Source organism: Electrophorus electricus, chromosome 19, assembly GCF_013358815.1.
Source record: "Electrophorus electricus isolate fEleEle1 chromosome 19, fEleEle1.pri, whole genome shotgun sequence".
Lineage (NCBI taxonomy): Eukaryota > Metazoa > Chordata > Actinopteri > Gymnotiformes > Gymnotidae > Electrophorus > Electrophorus electricus.
In genome coordinates this window covers 1,515,734-1,540,415 of record NC_049553.1, presented here as the reverse complement: position 1 = coordinate 1,540,415, position 24,682 = coordinate 1,515,734, and the positions used below count along the sequence as shown (strand labels likewise).

The 24,682-nt window shown below is 39.5% G+C and overlaps 1 protein-coding gene across 7 annotated transcripts; it reads right to left on the bottom strand.

Annotated features, from left to right (window-relative positions):
* Positions 1-11,713: 11,713 nt before the first annotated feature.
* On the bottom strand, positions 11,714-24,029 carry elavl1a (ELAV like RNA binding protein 1a). 7 transcript variants are annotated; one of them, XM_027013817.2, is made up of 9 exons: positions 23,754-24,029; positions 22,920-22,966; positions 22,290-22,503; positions 19,116-19,293; positions 18,377-18,480; positions 17,632-17,785; positions 17,308-17,533; positions 13,598-17,028; positions 11,714-12,740 (listed from the first exon to the last, which is right to left on the bottom strand). In XM_027013817.2, exons 3-8 carry the CDS (start codon positions 22,323-22,325, stop codon positions 16,704-16,706), a joined length of 1,023 nt encoding a protein of 340 aa, XP_026869618.1. In that variant the 5' UTR covers positions 22,326-22,503; positions 22,920-22,966; positions 23,754-24,029; the 3' UTR covers positions 11,714-12,740; positions 13,598-16,703. The 7 variants fall into 7 exon arrangements, with proteins under 7 accessions (XP_026869618.1, XP_026869626.1, XP_035375582.1 ...); XM_027013825.2 differs by having other exon boundaries at positions 22,290-22,349; XM_035519689.1 differs by lacking the exon at positions 22,920-22,966 and having other exon boundaries at positions 11,714-12,262; positions 12,484-12,740; positions 22,290-22,349.
* Between the last annotated feature and the right edge of the window lie 653 nt (positions 24,030-24,682).

Sequence of the window (24,682 nt, the reverse complement as noted above, 5' to 3'; positions counted from 1 at the left end):
TAGTGAAGTAACGGGAGCGTGGAAACAGGTGAGTATGATTAGCAACCACGATCACGTTCAGATCTCAGGAGGTGAGGACCTCTGGTGGTCAGTGGCGGGATTGCCTGGTTCCTCACTGACAGTTCCACTTCTAAGACTATACAGCTACAAGCATACCACAACAGAAATGAAGTAGCGATGAATAAAACTGCTTACCATTTTTGAATTATGCTTCAACATTTACTTTACATTTTCTTTGCTGTCAGCGCTCTTGATTAGCCTTGGGTTAAATAAGATACATAGTCTATTCCTGAGAGACAGATATAAAAAAAATAAAACAATCCAAGGTGTTGAGTCAAAAAGATGAAGAAAATGTGTGCCTATCTTATCATTTAGAAATTCCTCACAGATAGTTAAGAAAGCAAATCATCTATGCCAGCAAAGAAGAATGACTATATGATTAACTGTAATCTGTATAGATTTAAAACAACTTTTTCTTGCACATCTGATGAAAGTCCTCCTTTCAGAACATCCTATTTCTCTGGAAACATTGTGTACTTCACTGCAATTTTGAATACTTCTACATCCTTAACTACAGTACACTGTAGTTACTCACACACACAAGTGCTTTTATATAATCATTTAAATTATTTTGCCTGCTCAAGTCATGTATTGTAATATGAGGTGTGCTGATGTAACAGTGTACCAGTTAACTTGGCTGAAACCAGGCCATTGTGTTGACATAATGTTTAAAGGTTTGGATGGTACAGTGTAAAGGAAGTTTGTCGTTGCCTCATTTGCATCACGCCTTGTGCATTTCATTACTCCAGTTCAACAGTTCAATGCTTTTTGACAATTTAGCAGTATTGTCAGTATTTTTGACAATTTAGCAGTATTGTCAGTATTTTTGACAATTTGGCCACTGCACCTGCAATCCAGTCAACTACTTCTCCCTTGTCCTTGACAGACGTTCTTATGCAAGATGGGTTTTGGACACAAACACACCATTGAAACCAGATTAGGACTTGCAACTGGGCAAGAAATAGTTAATGAAAAATGTGCCCCATTATGATGGGATGTAAAATTATGTGAGACAAATTATATCAAAATCAAATCTTAAAACTGAAATAATTATTGTTCTATATTTTTCCTATACGTATGGAAACAAAGCTGCTTTGTGTTCAATTTAATATCCGGTCTGTTTGCAGTGGACACCAAGGCCAGTGAGTGACTGGGCCTCCTCACAATCACTTATTACTTGTGAACTACATTTATTGCTGTAATAGTGGGAATAACTTTAGTGATGGCCATCCACCCTGGAACAGGCACAGAGTTGGAAGGCCACAGAGCTTCAGGAGGGTCAGTTATGACATCTGCAGATGCCCTGATTTCAAGTTGCATACATATTTAGTTCATGTTAAAGAATACTGCTGTCAAAAAAACAAAATAACAACCAAAAACAAACCAAAAGCTCTTTGAATCGTTCCCGACACATAACACATTGTATGTGTGGGAGCCAGCCAGCTTGGGTCAGCAAATACTGTGTGAACATTATTATTTCCTTTTTTTTCAAGGCAGGCATGTTTCAGTTACTATTTATAAATAATGAGGACTACATCATAATTAAGGTGTTCATTTATGTCACATTGGTTGTGAGTGCTTGATTTGAGCCTTTTGTATTTTACACAAATAATATCTACATTGCATACCATGTGGTGCCTATAATAAAAACAGAAACAGGCATTGATAACACAAAGTCCAAAGACTGCATGTGTTTAATGGTTTATGAGCCTGGAAAACCAGAGTCCCCCATATGGTAGATATAAAGACTGAGGTATAAGTACAACTAGAAGGGCATGACCCTACTGAACAATGGATTCTGCCACATAGCTAACACACTTAAAACAGCATCAGCATTGTTTCTAGCACCATTTAGATCAAACTGTATTTCATAAGATACCTACAGTATTATACTTATAAAGACAGATCTTTTATTTTTTGTAGATAATTTACAAAGAAAGGCATTATATAATCACTTTGCTTGAAGTCGTGTCAAATTGTAAGGCTTTGGCTCTGCTTGGGTGCAGTTACACAAGAGTTGGCTTAGAAGATTTTTAGTGGGTTCCAGCTGGCAAGTGGTGAGGATTTTACACAGTGCTGAAAGATGTTCCTGAGCACATTTAACAGGCATTTAGTCACAGCTCAGTGCCTGTTGGATGGAACTGTTACAAATAAAGGCACTGGGACACAGCCCTCACATCTAAATGCATAGCCAGGAGGCCCTGTAACTGTAAAAAAAAAAAAAAAAAAAAAAAGTAATTTAAAAAAGCAAACAAGGAAAAAACAGCACTTCAGTGCTGCCTCTAAGACATCAGTGCTGATGCTGACCATGACATGGTAGACCGGCCATCCAGCAGGAGAGAAACGCCTACTCGGTCTAAGGATCAACCCACTTGCCAGCCTCGCTCTCAGTCACCAGAGTATTGATTATATTCCTCTGTTCACCTGCCTATTTAAACCCACAGGTACACAAGGACAACACTGCACATTAATGGACTACAGACCTGGCAATCTTTGAACGTCACTGCCTTCATGCAAGGAATTACATTTAGTGTATTTTGTTTCATCAGTGCTTCTTTTATGTTATTCTCTATGGATAATAAAGATCACTTCCCTGCAACCCCACCTCTCACTTCCTCTGTGCCACATCAGATACACCAGAGGAACCCATGTAATTTGGCGTGGCTGGGGTCCTCTGTAACCCTAAAGAGTGGAGGAAGAAGGACCGTCCAGTGAGTTACTCCCCCGCCAGATCCATGTGTAAAATCCTAGTTAAAGTGTTTCACCGGGGCCGTATCCAACCCGCCACAGCACTCGTCGACTCAGGAGCAGCAGGGAATGTGATGTACTGGGCGTTTGTGAGGAGACTGGGGATAAGAGCAATTCTTTTGCCCACCCCTCTAACAGTTCAAGCGCTGGACGGAGGACCGGTGGGATCGGGTTACATAACTCACGTCACACCTCCTGCAGCACCAGAAACGACCGAGGAACACGTTGAGCACATTGTATTTTATCACGTTAGGTTTACCCTGGCTAAGGGTGCACAACCCTCACACACGATGGAGAGCCATATCATCGAGTGGGCGGTTTCCTGTGAAGGATTTACCCTCTATCCCTGGAAGAGGAGCGGACAATGGGGCAATATATAAAGGAGGCTTTGCAGCAGGGCTACATTCATCCCTCCACTTCTACAGCTTCAGCCACTGTCTTCTTTGTGTAGAAGAAGAATGGGGGACTAAGACCCTGCATGGACTACCAGGGCTTAAATTAACTATTAATACCATACACTTACCCTCTACCCTTAGTACCTACCGCACTAGAACAGTTAAGGGGAGCCCATTACTTTACAAAACTAGATCTACATAGCGCCTATAACTTAATAAGGATTACGGAGGGTGACGAGTGGAAGACCACCTTTATCACAACCTCCGGGTATTATGGGTACTTAGTTCTGCCATACGGTCTCGCCATAGCTCCCTTGATATTTCAGGCCTACATTAATGAGGTCCTAAGGGAGTGTAATAGGATAGCGGGGGGAGATCAAACAGAGGGCGATTCCAGTAGTAATTATGCCAATAAGGGAGATTTATTTTCCTCAAAAGTCCAGTGACAGGAGCATGATGCCATAAACCAACAACAACAACAAAAAAGTTCAATTCCAAAACAAAAAAATTAAATAAATCCAGTCATCCATGCCAACAAAAATTAACCCAAAATAAGGCAACTTAACATGCTCCCAATTATCAATTATGGCATTCAATCCTTGCATTCCAATGCCACTCCTTATATTTAATCATCGCCCTTTAGACCAAACCATTCTAGATACCTAATTTATTAAATTCCTAATACCTCTCCCTTATAATTCCAAAAAAGGCTATTATTTAAAATATTTTCCCATTCTCCTAATTAAAATAAGTACACCCATATTCAAACACAGAGCCATTAATCAACATTTTATCCCCCTTTCTATTTGTAAAATTACCTGCTCCAATAACATGAACCAATACTACAACTCCCTCAGTTCTGGGCACGACTCTTAACTCGTCCCCTTACGACCGCTAAACTAAACAAATAGGTACATGCTTTGAACCCAAACTCCTGTTACCTTATTATAATAAATATAACTATATCTACACATATACATTAACTCTAGTAGTTATCTACACAGACAGTTGGCCACCCTGAACAATGTAAGACAGTTACAATAACTTTACAAAACTCCAGCAAACAGCAAGTTTGTTCCCTCTGATCGTGGTGTAATTAAAATAAAAGTCTTTCAGCCCCATGTATTGTCTACGTTATCCCTCTAATATTCGGCTCTGCTGTTTGTCCACATGGAATGGCCCGGAGTCCCGTTACAGGGAGTTTCTGAATAGAGCCATTATTGCCTATATCAACGACATCTTGATCTATTCCTCTTCCTAGACCCAACATGTGCGTGATGTAAGGTAGGGTGGAGGCAGTGAAGGATTGGCCCAACCCGCAGACATGGCGGGAACTACAACGTTTCCTAGGATTTGCACACTTTTATCTGAGGTTTATCAGATCCTTCAGCACCCTAGCCCAGCCCCTCACAGACTTACTCTGGGGCCAAGAGAGTAAGATGGAACCCCGAGATTCAAGAAACTCAAAACCGCTTTCTCAACCGCTCCACTTTTGCAGCAACCAGATCCCGAGAGGCCGTTTGTGGTAAAGGTGGATGCGTCAGAGGTGGGGGTAGGCATGGTTTTGTCTCAACACAGAGGAAAGGCGGGACAGCTCAAACCAGACGCGCTCTCATGAAAGCATAATGTGGAGGCACAATCAACCAGTCTGGAGCCGGTTCTCTCCTCCTCATGTTTTTTGGCAATGCTAAAGTGGGACCTCGATCGGGAGATTGAAGCAGCTAACCCATATCTGCACTGTCCTCCTAACCGTTTCTTCATGCCTTCCCGACACCATGACACCTACATCCGGGGTCCACACACATGGCACAACTCCTGAGTGTGCGTTACTGGTGGCCTGCCATTCATAAAGAGATAGTAAAGTATGTGGCATCATGTGCAGAGTGTGCCCGCAGTAAAACACCACGCACCCCACCTGAAGGTAAGCTGCTACCCTTACCCACTCCTCTACATCCTTGGTCACACATAGCCATAGACTTTGTTACAGACCTGCCCCTCTCGGAAGGAGAACACGGTGATACTGGTGATTACAGATCGATTTTCAAAAATGGTACGATTTTTTCCATTGAAAGGGCTACCTACAGCCTGGGAGATGGCTGACCAGCTCTTCCGTCAAATATTTCAGCAACTCAGGTTGCCGGAAGACATTGTCTCGGACAGGGGTCCACAATGCACTTCCAGAGTCTGGAAGGAACTGCTGGGAAAATTGAACATCATGGTTAGCCTCACGTCAGGATAACACCCACAGGTCAATGGGCAAGTTGAAAGAGTGAATCAAGAACTGGGTAGGTTCTTACGCTTGTATAGCCAGCAACATCCAGAGACCTGGAGTGCATATCTCCCCTGGGCTGAGTATAGCCAAAATTCACTGCATCATGCAGCCATGGGAATGATACCATTTGAATGTGTTTTAGGGTATCAGCCACCGCTTTATCCCTGGAATCTACCTACATATGACCAGCTGGCCATGGAGGAATGGTGTCTATGCAGTGAGCAGGTTTGGGAGGAAGCACATCAGAAACTACATAAGGCAATCACCAATTATAAAAGAAAGGTGGATAAGAGACACAGGGAGACCCCTTGATATGAGCCAGGGCAAAAGGTGTGGGTCTCCACAAGAGACAGCCGTGCAGGTGCCATGGGGAAACATAAGGCAAAGTACGAAGGCCTATACACCATAAAGGAGCGTGTTAATGACGTTACTTACCGTATAGGTTTGAATGGTCCCCTCGCCGAGGAGGGTCACATCTCAGGTGCTCCGCCTCTGCCCATGGACGTTGGAGGAGAGTGGTTGTACAGGGTAGGGGCCTGCTTGATTCGAGAAGGAGAGGGGTGCAACTATAGTACCTGGTTGACTGGGAGGGGTACAGCCCAGAGGAACGAAGCTGGATACCAGCCCCCCAGGTATTGGACACCGACCTCACCGCCTCCTTCCACAGGGAGCACCCGATGAAGCCTGCTCCGTGGTGGCCAGGTCAACCATGTGTCAGGAGGCTGGCGGGGTCTTCAGAGGGGGGTTCTGTCATGGTAGACTGGCCATCCAGCAGGAGAGAAATGCCTACCTGCGCTAGGGATCAACCCACTTACCAGCCTCGCTCTCAATCATCGCAGTATTGATTGTATTCACCTGTTCCCTCTGTTCACCCACCTATTTAAACCCACAAGTACAACCTTGCACATTAGCAGACTACAGACCTGACGATCTTTGAACGTCACTGCACTGTCTTCATGCAAGGAACTACATTTAGTGTTTTTTGTTTCATCAGTGCTTCTTTTATGTTATTCTCTATGGATAATAAAGATCACTTCCCTGCAACCCTCTTGCTTCCTCTGTGCCGCCTCTGTCACAGACCAGAACAATATATTTGCATCTTGTATCTTGACACACAGGGACAACATTATCCTGTGCAGCAAATATAATAATTTTAAATCAGCACACAAAGCTGTGATTTATGTTTACGTTTTGTTTTTGTTTTTTCCAGGAAGATGATCCCTTCAAATGTGATAGATGCAAGAGGTCAAGGAGTGAATACCGGAATACCTGAATTAACAATGTAATGAATTAATACCTGTTTTAACTAACACATCCCCTCTCATCTCTTATGTTTCATTATATTATGCCTAATATAAAAAGCATCACAGCAGATTCTGTAGATTCCCATACCAGCTTTATTTACATAATTCCTGTGTATACAAATCTCAAGATGGGTCCCCAAGTGTTTTTTTTTTGTAAAACCAGAAATGTCAGTTTTCCATCCTAAATCAAACCTTCAATCAGCAAAATTCAAGAGAAAAAGACAAATGTTAAGAAAAATAACAACTGTTTGACCAGGTATTTGTTTATAAATTACAGAAGATGACACACTGAAATTAGTCTGGGATTTCTAGTACCCTACATCCTCTCCACTCATTGTGAAAATAATAACATTTTGGTCCTTTTAGCATGTGCTTAAAGATTCCTCAACAGGTACAGTGTTGGTAGAATGCCTGTGATCCCTTTTTTCTGTATTTCTGCATAGATTTGATCTGAAATGTGATTAGATCTACATTTAAGTCCTAAACATAGATAACAAGAACTCAAGTAAAATTATATTTAAAAAACAATATACATTTTAATTTCTTTGTTCAGCAAAATGATCCAACATTTAATGTACTTGATGTTAAGGTGCATTAAATGCTGTCTCACCATTCGGTTGAAGATTTACTTATCTGCTTAGGTTTGCTGTTTTGCTGCATAACCCAGATATGGATAAGACTTGAAAGACTGATATCCTGACATTCTTCTGTTGAGGCAGCAAACCATCCCTAAACTATGATACTGACACCCTGTGAGCCAATGTGTGAGATGATTTTCTTGAAAACATGGTATCATTTGCAGGCAATCAACTAAGCTCTTCTCTCATTCTGTTCAGTATCCTATTGTATTGGTTTTGCCATTCCCTGTAATGTTGCTGTCAAGTGTCTCTTGGTTTCCTCCATTCTTTGGAGTATTATTCCCTCTATCAAGCTTTTCCATAGTCACTCCATCTATGTCATCACCTGGATGTACCTGATAAACATTTAATAACTATAATTAATAGCTGATGTGGGCCCAGCTATCTTTTATCCATCATACTGCTGACCTCATTCCTGAACAACAATTGGTCTCGCACTTCCAGTACCTCTTCTTCATCCTGCCCCTCCTCCTCTCTTTGAGCAGCACTGCCGACCATGTCTTTACTCCTTTGCTTGTGTCATCCTTTACTCAGGCACTTCAGGTTATTTCATAGTGGAGGAGAGTGGGTCTCCGTACTGGATGTTCAGATCTGCTTGTAACCCCATTATTCTCCTGGTAATGTTGCCTTCCCATTGTTGTATGGTGGTTTCACCTCACCACTCTTGCTCAAGGCAGAATCTGGCATCCAGTGAGTCCCAGCTGGCAGGTGCATGGTCTTTGGGTCTTATCGGCTTGGATGTGTTTGAAAATTGGGCTACAGCAGATGCTGGACAAGCCGTTGAGTTCACCTTGTTGGGCTGGGATAAGTAAAAGCAATTGTCCACTTTGATGTGAAAACCTTTTGAACCTGCTCACCCCAAGTGCAGCCTGCAGGCAGTTCTTCCCATCCCAGACACGCACCTTATGGCCTAACATGATTGGTCAAGATAATGAGTGTGCCTTGCTGTCCATTAACTACATAGACAGTTGTCTAAGTAAGCATCGTTTAACCAACATGGAATTTTATAAGAAAGATAACTAAAAGGCTTCAGTTAGAGAGTGATTGCTGAACATTCCTGCGCACTGCACATGACCGGTAGTTACTCATCTTTGCATCTATCTAGCTTGCTTGTTAACTGACTATCTTAAATCAAAGCTGATACTGTCACAGAATGCACCTCCCCCATGAGTCACGTGGTACGGCCAACCACGTGCAGGGGGATTCACCTGTTTTGTAACCACCCCTTCCAGGATTGCACACACCTGCACAGGGTTTGTTGTTTGTCTGTCTATTTAAACTCCTGTCAGTGTGTGTACCAGTGTTGGTCATTGTCACTATGTGTGTGTTCCATTAGATCTTTGTAGCTGTTAGTTAAAGTGTATGTGTTCTCTGTTTGATGTTAATTGTGTAGTCATGTTCACTGTAAATGTTGTATGTGAGTGCCATCCTTGTCATTCATGTTTAATGTTAATAAATGTTCTGCACTGTCGAGGAAGTCTGTACGTCCTGCCCATACCCTGCGGCACTCGGGCCAGAAACGTTACAGATACAGCTGAGCTCTCCACAGTAAACAGCCTCTCTTTTTATATATGAACCCTTCCACAGGGTTTGAGAGCCTCATGGAATGAACACTGAGAATAAGCTATGTAGTAAAAGTTGCAGAATACATCTTCTGCCAAATTATTCAGGACAAACATATAACTGGGATAAATGATTAGACAATGTTGCTTGATTAATAACATTTCACAAGAGCATCTACTGCAAACTCAGCTAAAATGTTTATTAGCCAGCCTTCTGAGGCAATAGCCTAAAACAATATCCTGAGACTAGCGTTAACATGCTAATCTCTCTATGTACCGAAAACTGAGAAAAGGTCATCGACTAACCAAGTATTGCAGTCAAAAAGCTACTTGTGCACCTCTGGGACCCAAATAACAAATAAAATTTAATAAATTAATTTGAATATCTTTTATCTGAAAATTACTTGAATACTTGGTGCTCCACTGGCCACACTGGTTCCGTCTGTCATCTCTACATAAGTTCCATACCGAGTTGCATCACAGGATTGCCTCTGCGGCTGAGGAAGCATTTGAAGCTCCTCTTGATGTTCAGCTAAAATAAGGTATATCAGTAGAAGGTCTATTTTGAAACAAGGGAGGGCCTACTAAACTTACTAAACCTACTAAAATAATTGATTGCCATCCCATTGACTAAAACTTCACTTACCTAGAGAGTATCACTTGTTTTTTCCAACAAAAGCATCTAATGTAGGATCATTCTGCTCAACAGATAAATGAATATTGTTTTTGTGTCATTGATTACATGGCTACTCTATCTAGTTTGAGCACTTAGATGAAGTCTGATGATCTTTCAGTTCCAAATTATGCAGAAATAAAGAAAATCCTAATTATATTCATGTTTACCTTGCATTATAAATGTAGGGGACAAAGAGAAACTATCCTACATTACACAAAGAAAGGTCCATCTTTCAAATATCAAGCATCCCTCAAGCACCATTTAGTGTTGGAAAATACACACAAACATCAGGAGGGTTTCTTTTTTAAATATATTTCTTAGTGACTAAGTGCCTTTGACGTGTACATGGATTAACCACCACACCAAGGTTTTGAGCATTTTTGATAGCAAGATCGGGGAATTAAAGGAAATTACAAGATCATGGTGTAGACAGGTATTACCAATAAAGAATTTATGTAAGAGCTCTGTCTTACTGGGGAGCAGCTTCAAGTTTGCTGCCATTCATAATTAGATGAATGCTACCACAGATTCCTTTTATTTCATAAACCCCTTTCAGATGTGTGTGAAAACCCTGAACTTTTCTAGACATTCGCCAGAGGAGCTGTATGTGAGAGTAAAAATGTTAGAATCAGTTGTACCAAACATTAAGCTGCCTTCTGGCTCCCTAGTTTAAAATTGGGGTATAAGTCTGATGGTGCCCATGTGTGAATAGATCTATAGAAGGGATCATTGTCCCGAGAATTCACAGCAAGCAACTAGGCGTGTTGATGACATTTCTATCATGTGACTGGCACGAAACCAGGAAAAATGGAACATCCACAATACGAAAATGTGCAACTGGAGAGATAGACAACGAGACTTTCAAACTTCTGTTGGTAAGGGTTGATGCCAAAATAGTGAAATAAATTCAAGAGGATTTGGTTGTTTTTACCAAATTATTAATCAGCTACATCACTGTGGTATAATCCCAACTAAGATGAACAGCAAACTAAAAACACTCAGAAGGCAGTATCATCACATAGTTGACCACAATCTCCAGAGTGCAAATGACCTCAAAAATGGTGCTATTTTACTTTGTGTCTGGCTATATGGGGTCATTATTACAGATTAGTTAGGAACCTCATCAACCATCTTCAAGTATGTAACGCTGCAGGCTGGAGCACCTGTAAAAGAGATGATTTGCTGGGGTATCTGCCAGTCATTTTCAACTGCAGCCAATCAGATGTTAGATTTTTGCTGTCAATCATGATTTATTAAGCCAATCGACAACATGAGTTACTTGTCAATCATGTACAAAATGCAGGTAAAGAAAGAAATTATCTTTCCACAGTGCTTTGAAAAATATACACACACATATGCCTAGCATCCAGCCGTTAAGATAATTAATTCTTATTTGTCATATAAAAATGATATGGACATTACACATGATACTGGCAGTTCAGTGCTGTGACTGAGAGAGAGAGAAGGTGCATGAGAGAGAAATTTATTTTGTATCTAAGAAATAAAATAAGGAAAGGGTATATTTCCTAGTCCAGAATGTTAAACCCATCTAAAGTGAATCATTCCTTTTTTGCCAGTGTACTGTGTGATGTGTATGTCAACACAGGACTGAAGTTAACATTAATATCGTAAAGTGTAATAGCCAATTAAAAACTATTGGGTTGATTATGGAAATTACATTTTTATTATCCTGAATTTATATTATGCATTTATATTTAATTTATAATAATCTGCAGTGCAAAATCTGGAATGTTTAGGTGATAGGAGTCCCAAAAATAAACTATTCTATCAAATGTGACATCACTGCTTAATAGTAATTCTGATCGTAACTTGTCGAGTTTAGTGAATCATTATTTCGTTGGAAGCAATATAGTTACACTTAACAATTTAAATGCTTTCAAGTAAACATTCTAAAAAAAACATTTTTTCCCCAAGAGACTCATGTGGTTCAACATGTGGTAGTTGCAAGGAAGAATAAGGAGTACCACTACACAGAGCAAAGACAGAAGAATAAACCAAACTGAAGTGGTGTAGTATTAACCAGTAGTAACAGCAGACTGAGCTGTAACATTAAGTGATTTAATAACAATAGAAATTTGAAAATGAAAAGCAACTTATTCAGTAGTTGAATGCTTCAATATATTCTACTAGATGGCAGTATGATAAATATGTTGTATGCTCAGTGATTACAGTCTGCTGAGAGTTTACGAGTCATCCTCAGCCATCATGACTGCTAAGTGTCCTGTAAGACCAGGAGTTTGTTGTGAGTTTGCGTTTTCCTGAGGCATCATGACTGTTAAATGCCCTGGAAGGCTTAAATGTATCTAGGTTGTATTTTGACAGTGAAGGGAAACAGATACAAGTGAACTGTTGCATAATAACTTGGCACATGGTAGTTAGTTCTATAAGGGTTAGCCACGTGTGGTTATTTCAATGTTAGTTTATTAAAACTTACTGCAACTCACTGAACAACTTTTCCGAACTAGCTATGAAGTAGTGTTAATGTGAATAGCATTAGCATTAGGCTACAATCTCTTTCAATGGGCCAAGTAATCTTGCTAATTAATGCTAGTAGTACTGACATACTTCCATACTGTATCCCATCCTCTGTTGGACACCAGATATCACAAACACACACACACACACACACACACACACACACACAAAAAAAAAGCAATGGGAGTTAGGAGCCAATTTAAGAAAAGATGGGAGCATACAGTAATTAATAACATAGGAAAGATAGATAGCTTAGTTATTAAACAAAAATCTTAAGATTAATCAGAAGAGACTAATGAGTAATGTGTAAGCATTGAGTAATGTGAGGTCACCTAAAAAAAGAGTGACAACGAGAATGAAGTCCATCACGGCTATGTCAGAAGGTGAAACTGCTGTAGTTGGAGTGCACAGAGGACAGTCACCAAACCAGACAGAATAAAGCTACTGCTGCTGCAGATGGTCTAATTACTAAAATCTCCAGCCCAGTCTTTCAGTCTCTTCAGCAGGGCGAGTGATCATACAGGAGAGGCCTTTGTTTTCAAGCACAGCAGGTGTGTCTGACATGCAGGTGACTCCACCATGGTAGGGACTAACCAAGAACACGCACGTGAACAGCATACAGAATGGGAGAAACAGAAAAACAAATGAGGGCACATCAAACAAAAATTCTTTAAAAATCCAGTGTAATGTTTTATCTCAGAAAAAGAACAGACAAGCCAAATAGACTAAAATGAATGTGGAAAGGACATTGTATATAGATTCTCTGAACAAACATCACAAGGTTGGTAGCAATAATTTAATTTTAGATGATCCGTCATATAGATAATTACAATTAACATTTTTTTCATCTTAAAATCTGTATAGTTTTTAAAGAACAAAGTTATTTCTTACTAGCCATCTTCTAAGATGAAAATACTCAGTAGCTCCCATTTGAAGACAGACACTGCTAAAATTTGAATAAATAACCAAATAAACTCAGATGCTTTGTGACCAGGCATTTCTTGAAACGTTGAGAGAGAGGCTGGGGGGGGGGGGGGGGTTCCGACTGCCTAGTACGAGACTTGGAGAAAGGACACAAGTGTACAAAACAAGTATACTCCAAGCCCAAGAGCGCCGTTATCCATATTCACTGTTTGGCATCCCTCTGGAGTTTGTTGCGATAACCCCTTTCCCTTTCATTCAGTTTTAATCATAACAAAAGTCTGAAGTCAGCAGTTGCTATAACGACACTATCAACCATCCTCTTCGACACAAACGTACATTTGTTCCTGCAAGAAGATAAACTTGCTTCCAGTCTAGCACTAAAAACAACTCATGACTGGCCAACTACAGCCATCTTTGGGTGAGCTTTGTTTTGCAGCCAATTACCAGTTAGCTAGATGGCTCTGGTTAGTATTTTACCAGTTTAACAAACTCGACGATTAACTCGTTTAAAATTGCCCTTACCTCGTTAATTTTGATTGAATTACATCGGAGCCTGGATTGTCGAGTGGTGTCATTCTGTGTCTATCTACGAGGAAAAATGAAGTTAATAAGCTAATGAATAAATAGGATAAATAAATTGTTGCACGAATTAACACATGTGAATCCCAAAAATAAACAAATTTGAGCACTGGTTTATCAGTCGATTAAGAGCTGTAGAGAACTGGGCTTGGGTGAAGAAAGTTCAAGTTTATTGGCTGTCAAAACCAGCAGGAGCTCATTAGCTGACTATAAACCAGTAGGAGGAGCTCATTATCTTACTATAAAGCAGAACTTTAACTTCGTAAAAATGCCTTTTTGGAACACTTAAAGCTGTTCTTTTTAGGTTTCCCCCCCCCAACTGACAAACGGTGGTTAATATTGCATTTCTGAGACGTATTTTACGGCGTAGTGAAAAATAATGCCATGTTTTGCGGCGTAAAAACGTTCAAAGTGCCGTTTTTTTCTGTGTTTCTGCTTAACGTGAATTTTGATCACCTTGGCTTTCCATATGTATTACAAAAACAAGGGTATCTAGCGCATTTAGTCACCCGAATTACAAGGACAGTTCCTAGATTTAAAAATACATTTAAAACAAACAATCTTGTACCAACTAATGACTATTTAAATAAAAACTGACAGTTACTGCAATGGTTTCTATTGTTGGTTCCCATGAGCAACCTAGATATTTGTTTGGGGTGAAGCAAAATGTTAATATAATGCTCAAGTTCAGTGAGAACCAGAGCCTACAGGTACTCTTAACCTGGCAAATTATATGCAGAAGAGAGAAATTTAATAAATTTGATATTGAATTTAAGGCCCATATTTCTAGCAGTTATACCTCAACCACCAAAAGACAACTTACAATATTTGCCTGGTATTTTATTTCAAAAACAACTGTTACAGTCGTTCTTTACACAATTCTTTCACTGTAAATTGCAAAGTCCTTAAATTGATATTAAAAAAACTTAACACCCCAACCATGAGGAAATAAATATAGTCTTGCTCTCCCAACAGTTCACTCATCTTTTCTACATAAATTAAGGCTTACATCTTTAGTCACTGTAGTAAAACTGACTTTGAAATTTCAAGCCAGTAGCAGTTAAACGTGGATTACAAGAATCCCAGTTGGATTTTTTTTTTCTTAGCACCGCACTGGAACAAAAGCTAAGAAGTCCATGCAGTGAGCACATCACACTCCACATGAAAATGTATTTTCTTACCCGTTACTATTACTGCTAACCAGCAGGAGGAGCTTGCCCACAAGGCCTTTCATATAAACCATAGTCAAAAGGAGAATCTGGTTCTTATGCTGACAAAGATTACACAAAGAGCAAATAAAAGTTAAGTGTGTTGAGTGCATTCAATAATTCCAGCGATGAAACCATGAACTCCAATGCGCACACACACACACACACACACACACACTCAATAGATGAAGTACCATTGTGCTCAGTAATATTCTAGATATGATTATAAAAAGGTACATATGTAATTCGTGTATCTTATAATGTGAATGTCATTAAATGTCTACAGGGGTTACTTTTTTTGCCATGTATCTGATTACAAGTGTTACTTGCATTTTTCTGAACTCATGATGCTGTTATGAGAAAAAGCCCTTATGAGCTTCCACAGATTAATTTTGAGCAGGAGCCATCCAAAATGGTCATTCCTCATCCACAGCCTATGCATCGGGAATAATGCACATCTAGGGAGAATCACAAAATAACTGCTTTAAAAAAATAAAATAAAATAAAAACTTTTGGTCCTAAAACTCAACTCAGTACAGGAATCAAAGAGTTAATTAATATCCGTTATTCAGAGATGTCTAGACACATGACCCTGACAATAGCGGATGAAATAAGCTTTCAAAATGTTCTCTAAGTGTTATTTAGACTAACAAAATGGTCAGCATGAACACTGAGGCTGTAAAACTCCAAAGTGGCAGAAACCAATTCAAACAAATCATAAAAGAAACCCCTTGAGAAAAAAATGAAACAAAACAAAAATTTCAGCAAAACAAAATAAAATTTAATGATCTTAAATGCCAAGTCAAACAATTGAAACAAAAGCAAAAAGGGAAGAAAAACATTAAAAAAAAAACGTCACAAGGCAACCTTTGGAAGCATATGGATTAGTACTGATAAATACAACAGCCACTTAACTAACCACCCTACACTACGGAGAGGAAAAAACTAAAAAAAAAAAAAAAAAAAAAAAAAAGTAAAATGTTTTCTCCTAAAGAAAAACAAACTTACAAAAGCTCACTAACGATGACATGCTGAAAATATATAAAAAAAAAAAAAAAGTTTAGAATACATTTTTAGGGGATTGGGGTGTGAGCAATATAACAAGGAGGCTGATGCTGACTCACATGGCCTGCTCCTCTCAGGGGAATCGAACTCTCCATTTCTTTGGTCCTTCTTGGTCTTTTCAGAGGGTCCCTTTCAAACCAATTACACAATATAAAGACATTCCCCTCACTGAACACAGACTTCTGAAAAACACATTGGTTCCTTTGCCAAATTAGGTAGAGCCCAAGGCTCCAGGTTCCAAAGACCACCATTTCAAAGTGTAGCCCCCAGCACAGAGAAGCAAGCCCATGGGAAGGAGTTACGGAACTGCAGTCCAGTCCTACGCAACCACAGAGCACTGCAGCATTTAAACGAGAAGCATCTAATGGGGGGGAGGGGGGAGGTCTAAGGCATCTTAGATATTGTAATACTGTGTAAAAGCCATCAGATGTGAGAAAACAAAATTGAGTGTTAAAGCCAGTGCCCTGCAAGTGAACTGTCTTACCATGCATATGGCACACAGAGACAGAAGCTCACATTAACAACTGCCTCCTCAGACGTACAATTGGTTAATATTTTGAGATCCCAAAAATATCTTAAGCATTTGCAGCATCCCAAAGTTTGCAATAAAAAGACCCATCCAATAGAATGCTAGTGAAACTGTTGAAAGTGAGCCATTGCTTTAAGTGGATTATACTAAAAAAAAAAAAAAAAAAATAGTTTTCTTCAAACTGCACCAACTTGTTATTGTACAAAACTCAGGATCTTGCCCTGTCGATTGTGTACTAAGCTGTTCTCTACTTGTGCGTCTTACTTGTTTTAAATGAAACCTGCAAGATTTTGTCCCCAAGGCGGTAGCCATTGAGACTGGCTATAGCCATGGCTGCCTCCTCGTAGTTTGTCATTGTGACGAACCCAAACCCTTTGCATTTGTTTGTATTGAAGTCACGGATGACTTTGACGTTGGTTACAGCTCCAAAGGGCCCGAACATCTGCCACAGGATGCCCTCATCTGCATCCTGGCTCAGATTGTAGATGAAGATGCACCAGCCTGATGTGGAATTGCCAGGTACGTTCACTCCAGAGATGCCGCTCATGTGATCCACTCCCATGGGTGAGAACCTAGAGAAGGCAGTATTGACCAGTTAAAAACAGATGATCAAGCCAAGCTTGAGCATTTGTTCATGGGCCCAGATATTTTCAGCAGAACAAAAATATATACCTCCACAACCTTAAAGCAGAACACTTTCAAGTATAGAAAAATGCACACAGCAAAGAAATGTTAAAATAAAAATTTTAAAGTACACTTAGCAAAAGACCCAGCTAAAATGACACAGCAAAGCAGCACACCAAAGCTTGTAATACTGGAAAGTGAAGCCCTCCCCCTCATGCATTCTCTACCTGAACCTCTGAGCCTGGTGGTGGACGGGGCCCCCGAAGCGGCGTGACTGGGCGTGGTAAATCTGGGAGATGATCTGAGTGCTCCTAGCTTGATTAGGGTTGGCTGCAAATTTAACAGTGATGGGCTCTGCTGCTCCTGGAGGCTTGTGCCCATTCAGGTCCTTGATGGCATCCTCGGCTTCTGCCCGCTTGTCAAAGCGAATGAAGGCGACACCCCGAGACAGCCCTGAGAGGATGAGAACTTGCATTAAACCATTGCAAATCACAAAAAATAAGCCACGCCATATACAGTATAAAAGGAAGAAAACTTGCTATTCCAGTCACCTGAAGCCTGATCAACAAGCACTCGCGAGTTGATGATTCGGCCATAACGTGCAAACATATCTTCCACATCCTTCTGCGTTATGGTCTTAGGAAGTCCACTAATGTAGAGGTTAGCATCCTTGATGGAGTCTGAGCTGGGCCTGGCATAGGAAACCTGAAAGGAAAAAATGACAGGACAAGTACAATCTTTTAGAACAGTTAAATGGAATTGAGATAAAAGCTTAGAAAATAAAAAGGTAGTGAAATTTGGAAAACTTGCAATCTATATCTGGTCTATTTATTGATGCACTAACAATGATCTCATTATAGAGAACATCAAGGCTTGCTATACACTAAAAATTGTAAAATAAGTCATTACAAAAATGCACAAATCAAATTAATTGCTAATAAATCAAGGAGGACAAAGTTAAAATTAAATCTGTTTTTGGCATCAACGAAATAAAATATACTACTACTCTGGCCCTCAGGTTTTAGCCAATAACCAGGGGAACCATGGGAAAACCAAAACTTCCATCTTATTTAAAAATAGGTGGTTTGGTGGGGGGGAGGGGTGAATATCACCCCAAGTCCTAGTTTAACCAAAAGTAAAATAACTAGAAGCAAAATATCCTTAAAAGGCCACAACATATAAACTATATATTCCATTTTACAGCACTTCTCAGAGCATACATAACTTTACTACCTTGATTCATCCATCAACAGAAACAAATTATACTGTACACAGGAACACCTTCAGTCACGTTACCTTGATAGTTTTAGACTGTAGCCTCAGGCCATTGAGAGTACTGATTGCTCTTTCTGCATCACTAGGGTTAAGATAGTTAACAAATCCGTACCCTAAACTGTGGCCTAGAAAAAAAAAAAAAGGAAAACAATAAAATAAAACAAAAAAACGTAGCAACGTTCCAAATACAAATAAAATAAATAAATAAAAATACAAAAACAAAACAAATAAAACATTTGAATGTCAAAAGGTTAAACAAACATGGGTGAAAATTAATTCTAGCCTAGAACAAACTGGCTACATTAAGGGGGCGTGGGAAGAGGGCATCCTGGGAAAAAATAAAAATCATTATATAGCTAGAATTCACGCAAGTGAAACAAAAGCAATCTAACAATTTATTTATGCATCTCACATTTTGATAAAGAGGTCATCAATTTGAGGGAAAGCAAAAGAAAAAAAAGTTTCTCCCTTAGCCTTTCCTTATTCACAGAACTAACTGCAGTGTTACACAGGTTTTTCTGGAAGCATAAGAGGCCTAGTCCCAGACTAAAAAGGTCTGAGTGGAGAACTCTCACTGGGAATTTATTACACCCAATCAGCAAAATCCATCTTAAATATAGTTACAGATACTTTCCCCTAAAACACAAAGATTAAACACTCTAATCCTAATTCTTCAAGAATGAAGAAAGGCCAATTGGGCTGTTTGAGTTCGAGTTCATTTCCATTCGTTCTTCACCATTTGATTATACCAGATACATACCAGCAACTTTGTCGCGAATAAGTTTAGCAGATTCCACTTCCCCAATGCTGCTGAAGAGACTACGCAGTTCGTCCTGGCTCATATTTTGAGGCAAGTAATTAACAATGAGGTTCGTTTTGGAATCTTTTGGCTCATCCGCCATGTGATCTTCGTAACCGTTCGACATGTCATAGACCTCCTGTCAGGCAAAGTTTAAAAAGAAAGTGGACTTAAGAAACTGCTTCTGAACAAATTAAACCAAAGTCAGTGAATATGAACATGAATTGGCCGCCATTGGACACTGGTGTATTCAATTTTTATTTTTTGTTTTTACCTGATAAGGGTTGTTTTCGAATTAATCAAAGGCCAGAACAGTAGGTCTTTGTAATTCACCTAAACTTGTTTACTGACATAATGCTTCATCTTAGTATTACATGAGTAAAGAATAAACAGTCCCCACCCTCCAGTAGTCCTGCCACATAACTTCCATTTTCGTGGGGATGAATACATTTTTACTGAAAAGTCAATAAGCAACAAGAAGTTCACCTGTGCTGCCAAAGAAAAATATATGAACTAGTTCCAGCATCTGATATTTTCAAGATTTGAATATCTGTTATGTTTAAAATACAACCTTTTCCCACCTCCAAAATTTACCACCGAATTACTAGTAGACAATGAAACTTCTGCCTCATTTAAATTTAACTTAATTTTTTGCCATCAAAACAATGTATAAAAACTCTTGCTTTTCTAACCGACAACTATGGAAGCAACATGCAAGGACATCCTTTTTATACAAGAAGTTAGCAGATCGATTTTCACAATATTTTCAAAATTCCAGTCACATACAAGGACGTGCTTCAACAAAGAAAAAGTTAATTTTGAACCAGCCCAAGGAACATTTTTTGTAACCTTGTACTGGTTCATGGCTATAAATGACCATAACTGAATTCTTTTCTGATTATGTACACTTTCTAAAATGCTTCATGTGCACACACACACCCACAGAGGCATTATAAAACCACCTGCCTAACAATGTAGGCCCTCACACCACCAAAAACACTTCGACACATCAAGGCATGGACTCCACAAAAATCCTGAAGGTGTTCTATAGTATATGGCACAGAGACGTTAGCAGATCCGTCAAGTCTTGCAACTTGCGAAGTGGGGCCTCCATGGGTTTTGTAATTTGGAGGCCAATTCAACACCTTCAAACCATTTTTGAACAATTTGGCAGGGCACAGTACCCTACTGGCTCAGGCTGCTGACATTAGAGAATACTGATGCCATGAAGGGGTGTACTTAGGTATCAAATGTTTAGGAATGTGTGTCAAAACTAACACACACTTGAATGTCAGGAGTCAAGGTTACAAAGAAGATCCTTGTCCAGAGCATCACACTGCCTCAGTGCATCATCTGTTCTCCAGGTAAGCAACACACAAGCTCACACACCCAGCCATCCACAGGGGAGGAAAAAAAACAAACAAAACAAAACAAAACAAAAACAAAAAAACCCACGTGATTCATCAGACCAGGTCTAATGCTCACATGTCCATTGTAGGCACTTTCAGCAGTGGACAGGGCTCAGCATGGGCACTCTGTGGCTATGTAGCACCGTATCCTGCAAGCTGTGATGCACTGTGTTCTGACGCCTTTCCATCATAGCTACCTTGAACTTTTTTTTTTAGGAATTTGTTCTACAGTAGCCTTTATGTGGAATCAGACCAACCAGGCTACACTCTGCTCCCCACATACATCAAGTCTCAGGTGCCTAGGAGCCTGTCATTGGTTCACAGGTTGTATACCAGGAACTACTGCATATCAACAATACTGCACAAGATCTGCCATTTTGGAGATGCTCCAAGCAAGATGTTTAGCCTACACAATTTAGTCCTTGTCAGTCACTCAGATGCTTATACATATACATCTATTTTTCCTACTTCCAACACAACTTTGAGAACTAACCATTTGCAACCTGATACATTCCACCCACTGACTGGTGCCATTGTAAAGAGATACTCAATGTTATTCACGTCACCTGAGAAAGGGAAAATTCAAATATCGATTGGCTATTTTTAAGAACAAATTTGGAGACCAGTCATTTCTACATTGCTTCAAACATCGTGGACTTCAATGCAATTTAAAACCAAGCTGGCATGTGAGCAGTTGGTGCATATAAGCATGCAGCTAGAGGAAATACTCCCGGACATGGCAGCTCAAATAACAGCATACAAAAAGTAGAGTTTTACAGTGTTCGAGGGCCTAGTGGGGGGCATCACTCTCCACATGGTCATAACCACTAACCATGGGTCAATAAACTGAATAAAATATGGAAATAGTTTAAATTAGTGACGATATTAAGCAAATTATCGTGGCGCTACTTTGCCATGCATCTTTGCCACTTGATTTTTCTTTAACGGCTTTTAAATCTTTGTACAAGCACTAATCTATGGCAAATTGATAATGTATACATCTACAATAGAAAAGACCACATTTAATTATAGGTCACTAACAATTAACTACAAAAACACTTAAAGATTTTTTTTTTTAATTCTCCTTCATGTACTTTGACCATCTTTTAGGGATACACAGCAAAAACAAGGTAGCTTCAGCCCACGAATGTAAAGTAATAATGTAATGGCATGTAATAATGAGTACTGCATGAACAGCCTCTCATGTCCGAGATTAAGCACTGATCTCCACGGTCAACATGAGCACTCTAGTGTTCAATTCATGTTAGAAGAGAGGTCTTATTGTGTAATGCAAAAGGGTAAGCAGTCAACTTTCAGCACTGAAACAAATGTGAATTAATCACAGGCTTTCCTAGTATTACATGCTGGAATTATGCCATCCAGTCCTATTGTTACACACTGGGAGGCACAGAAAGGAGACATCTGAGAATACCTCAGGTCATGCGCTATGAAAAACTTTAAACTGGTCAAAATGTGATTGCTTCTAAATGCTAAGTCAAAACAAAGCATATGTAATGCTGTTCCAACACCACGATATGGAAGATACTCTTCATCTTGAAATCCAGTACAACTATACCTTGGACTACTACTTTCTGACTACTGGATCATGACTACAACTAACGGTAGACCAAGAAGCTCTTGTGGCCTAATGACTGGTTACAGTCAAATCTGAAATATTGTAATAATGAACCAAATTGTTTCCCTAAAAGGTACAAATTCTACTCACTTTTAAGTATCTAATGTGTCCCCTTCTGACTGCCATGAAGAGCCGTCACAGATCCCGACTCTGAAGATACCAAAAACAAAATAAGGCAATAAAAATACACGCTGATTGAAAAAGGGGAGGTAGGGAAGGCAAAGGTAGGTATTGGGTTTAAAGTAAAGTGAATTAAATAAACTAAATGAAAATAAATAAAAGATGAGCCGCCTTCCGATATTACCTGTGGAAAGAACATAACAGCCATCAGCCATTAAGACTGGGATATTTTCAGCGTGTATTTTTAAAACCTCACTTTGACTTTCCATTATAAAATCTGTTGTTATCTCCATGAAGATGGATATTTACTGCTATCTGCATAAATTTCACATTTTCAGGGAACATGTCAGGTATGAGCTAAGGTATCCTGACATTTTATTAGTTTGGAAATATAAAACTAACTCCCTAGACACACAGTCTCACTCAGTTGGTTATTCTACATAGTTGGTTAATCTACATACCCCCCCCCCCCTCTCTCACACACACACACACACACACACACACACACACACACACACACAAAAAATAATAATAATAATAATAATTTAAAATAATAATAATAATAATAATAATAATAATAATAATAATACGCATACATACACAGATACAGAACTTCGATCAGGGCTGACAATGTTTAAGCTTTTTTTCTTGTGGGGGGAAACAAAAAATAAATAAATAAATAAATAAATAAACAAACAAACTGTTCAACCTCTGTTACAAACCAAGATTATATTTGGACTGATAAATCGCGCGTATGATATCCATTTAGCTGGCTAGGTTAGCTCTGTCAGTCATTAGAAACGTAAACTACATTTACCCTTTCATCGCATGTCCATTAACTCGACCTTTCGAGTGCTTACCTTAATACACGGTTAGAGCTAGCTCAGCATTAGATTTTACAAGCGCATAAATGTTAGAATTAGCCGGTGAATTATCCACCATCTCTCTTAAAAACACAATTAGTATATTATGGCTTAAATGTACCCTCACGAGTCACGTCACTGCTTTTACAAACTGGGTTCGTGAAAATCAGAACTAGTCAGCTAACGCTGGCTGGCTAACCGCACCGACTCGCCTCGTTCTTCATCTTAAGTTTTAAATGTTGCTGGCCGAGCTACCAAGCTACCTTAGTTCAACAGCCATAACTACGGACGCCGTGTTTATGAACACATAGTTAGCTGACCTTTATCTCCGACCGTTTAGCAGGCTACTTGCAGCACTAGGCCGCGTCCCTGGCGTTAATTTTCAGTATCATACGGACTCCGCGTACTACCGATCTGCCGCATTCAAACTCGAGGAGGCTGCGCTGCAAGGCTTAGCTAAGAAGGAGGCCTCCAACGCATGCCATCGGTCCGATTACCCTGGTGTTTACAAACACAGCTTCGTGTTTAAATTGTAATAATAAACGTATGATAAGTATTACTAGTATCTTACCAACTGTTCCACCACGCCAATTCGTTCATAAAACGAGCCGCAGACGTATTTAATATGTCTCTGTGAAGCAGGCTCTCTTGATACGCAACACCCTCAAGAACGCCCTAGTAAGAAAGAAAGGCCCCGCCTCCCTGCTGGACAATTTGATCCTTTTCTTGTCATTTATAGTTGAGGCCCCAACGTCGTGTGGCACAAAAGGCCTTCAATTGCTAATTCAATTCTCATATGTTAGCTAGCTAGCTAGCTAACTAACCTACCTACCTAGTTATGGCTAGGTTGCTTAGTATATAATTTTAACATGGCCACCGAGACTGTGCTTTCGCGATCATGTGTAGAAAAGGGCACTTTGCCATTTTCAAATACATTCTAACATTTACAATGAAAGCAAACAATATATAGCGGGAGAGTGAAAAAGACGAGCGTTAGCTTCTTGCTTTAGGTCAGTCGTTCAATGTAGATTGACCAGAGAAGCGTAAAGGGTGGTTATTTATTTATTTTTCGTTGACCTAGCTGTATTTAACTAATTACATACATTAAAATGTCATGTATAGTATTTTTTTTCTCCTTACTCAAAATGTTATATGTCATTATCTTCATACTTTTTCATACTAATGCTCTCTAGTGACTGGTTGCAGTACAACGTTTAACCTCGCCCCTTCCCGTGCGAACGGGTCAGACGACAAACTTTCATTTTTAAACTATCTAATAATCATCTAATACTTTTTTGGGGAAATAATATGTTATTTAAAGGGGTGATGAGGTGCCGGACAGCTAATACGATCAAACGTGAATGCTTCATGTAAATTCATTTAGCTATCTCAGCTTGCTAACGTCGGCTACTTTGCTAGCCACTATGCTAGTTTATGCAGAGATTAAGACACATATTTTCTGATTATAGATAACTACTTAATGTATAAGGATGTATTATG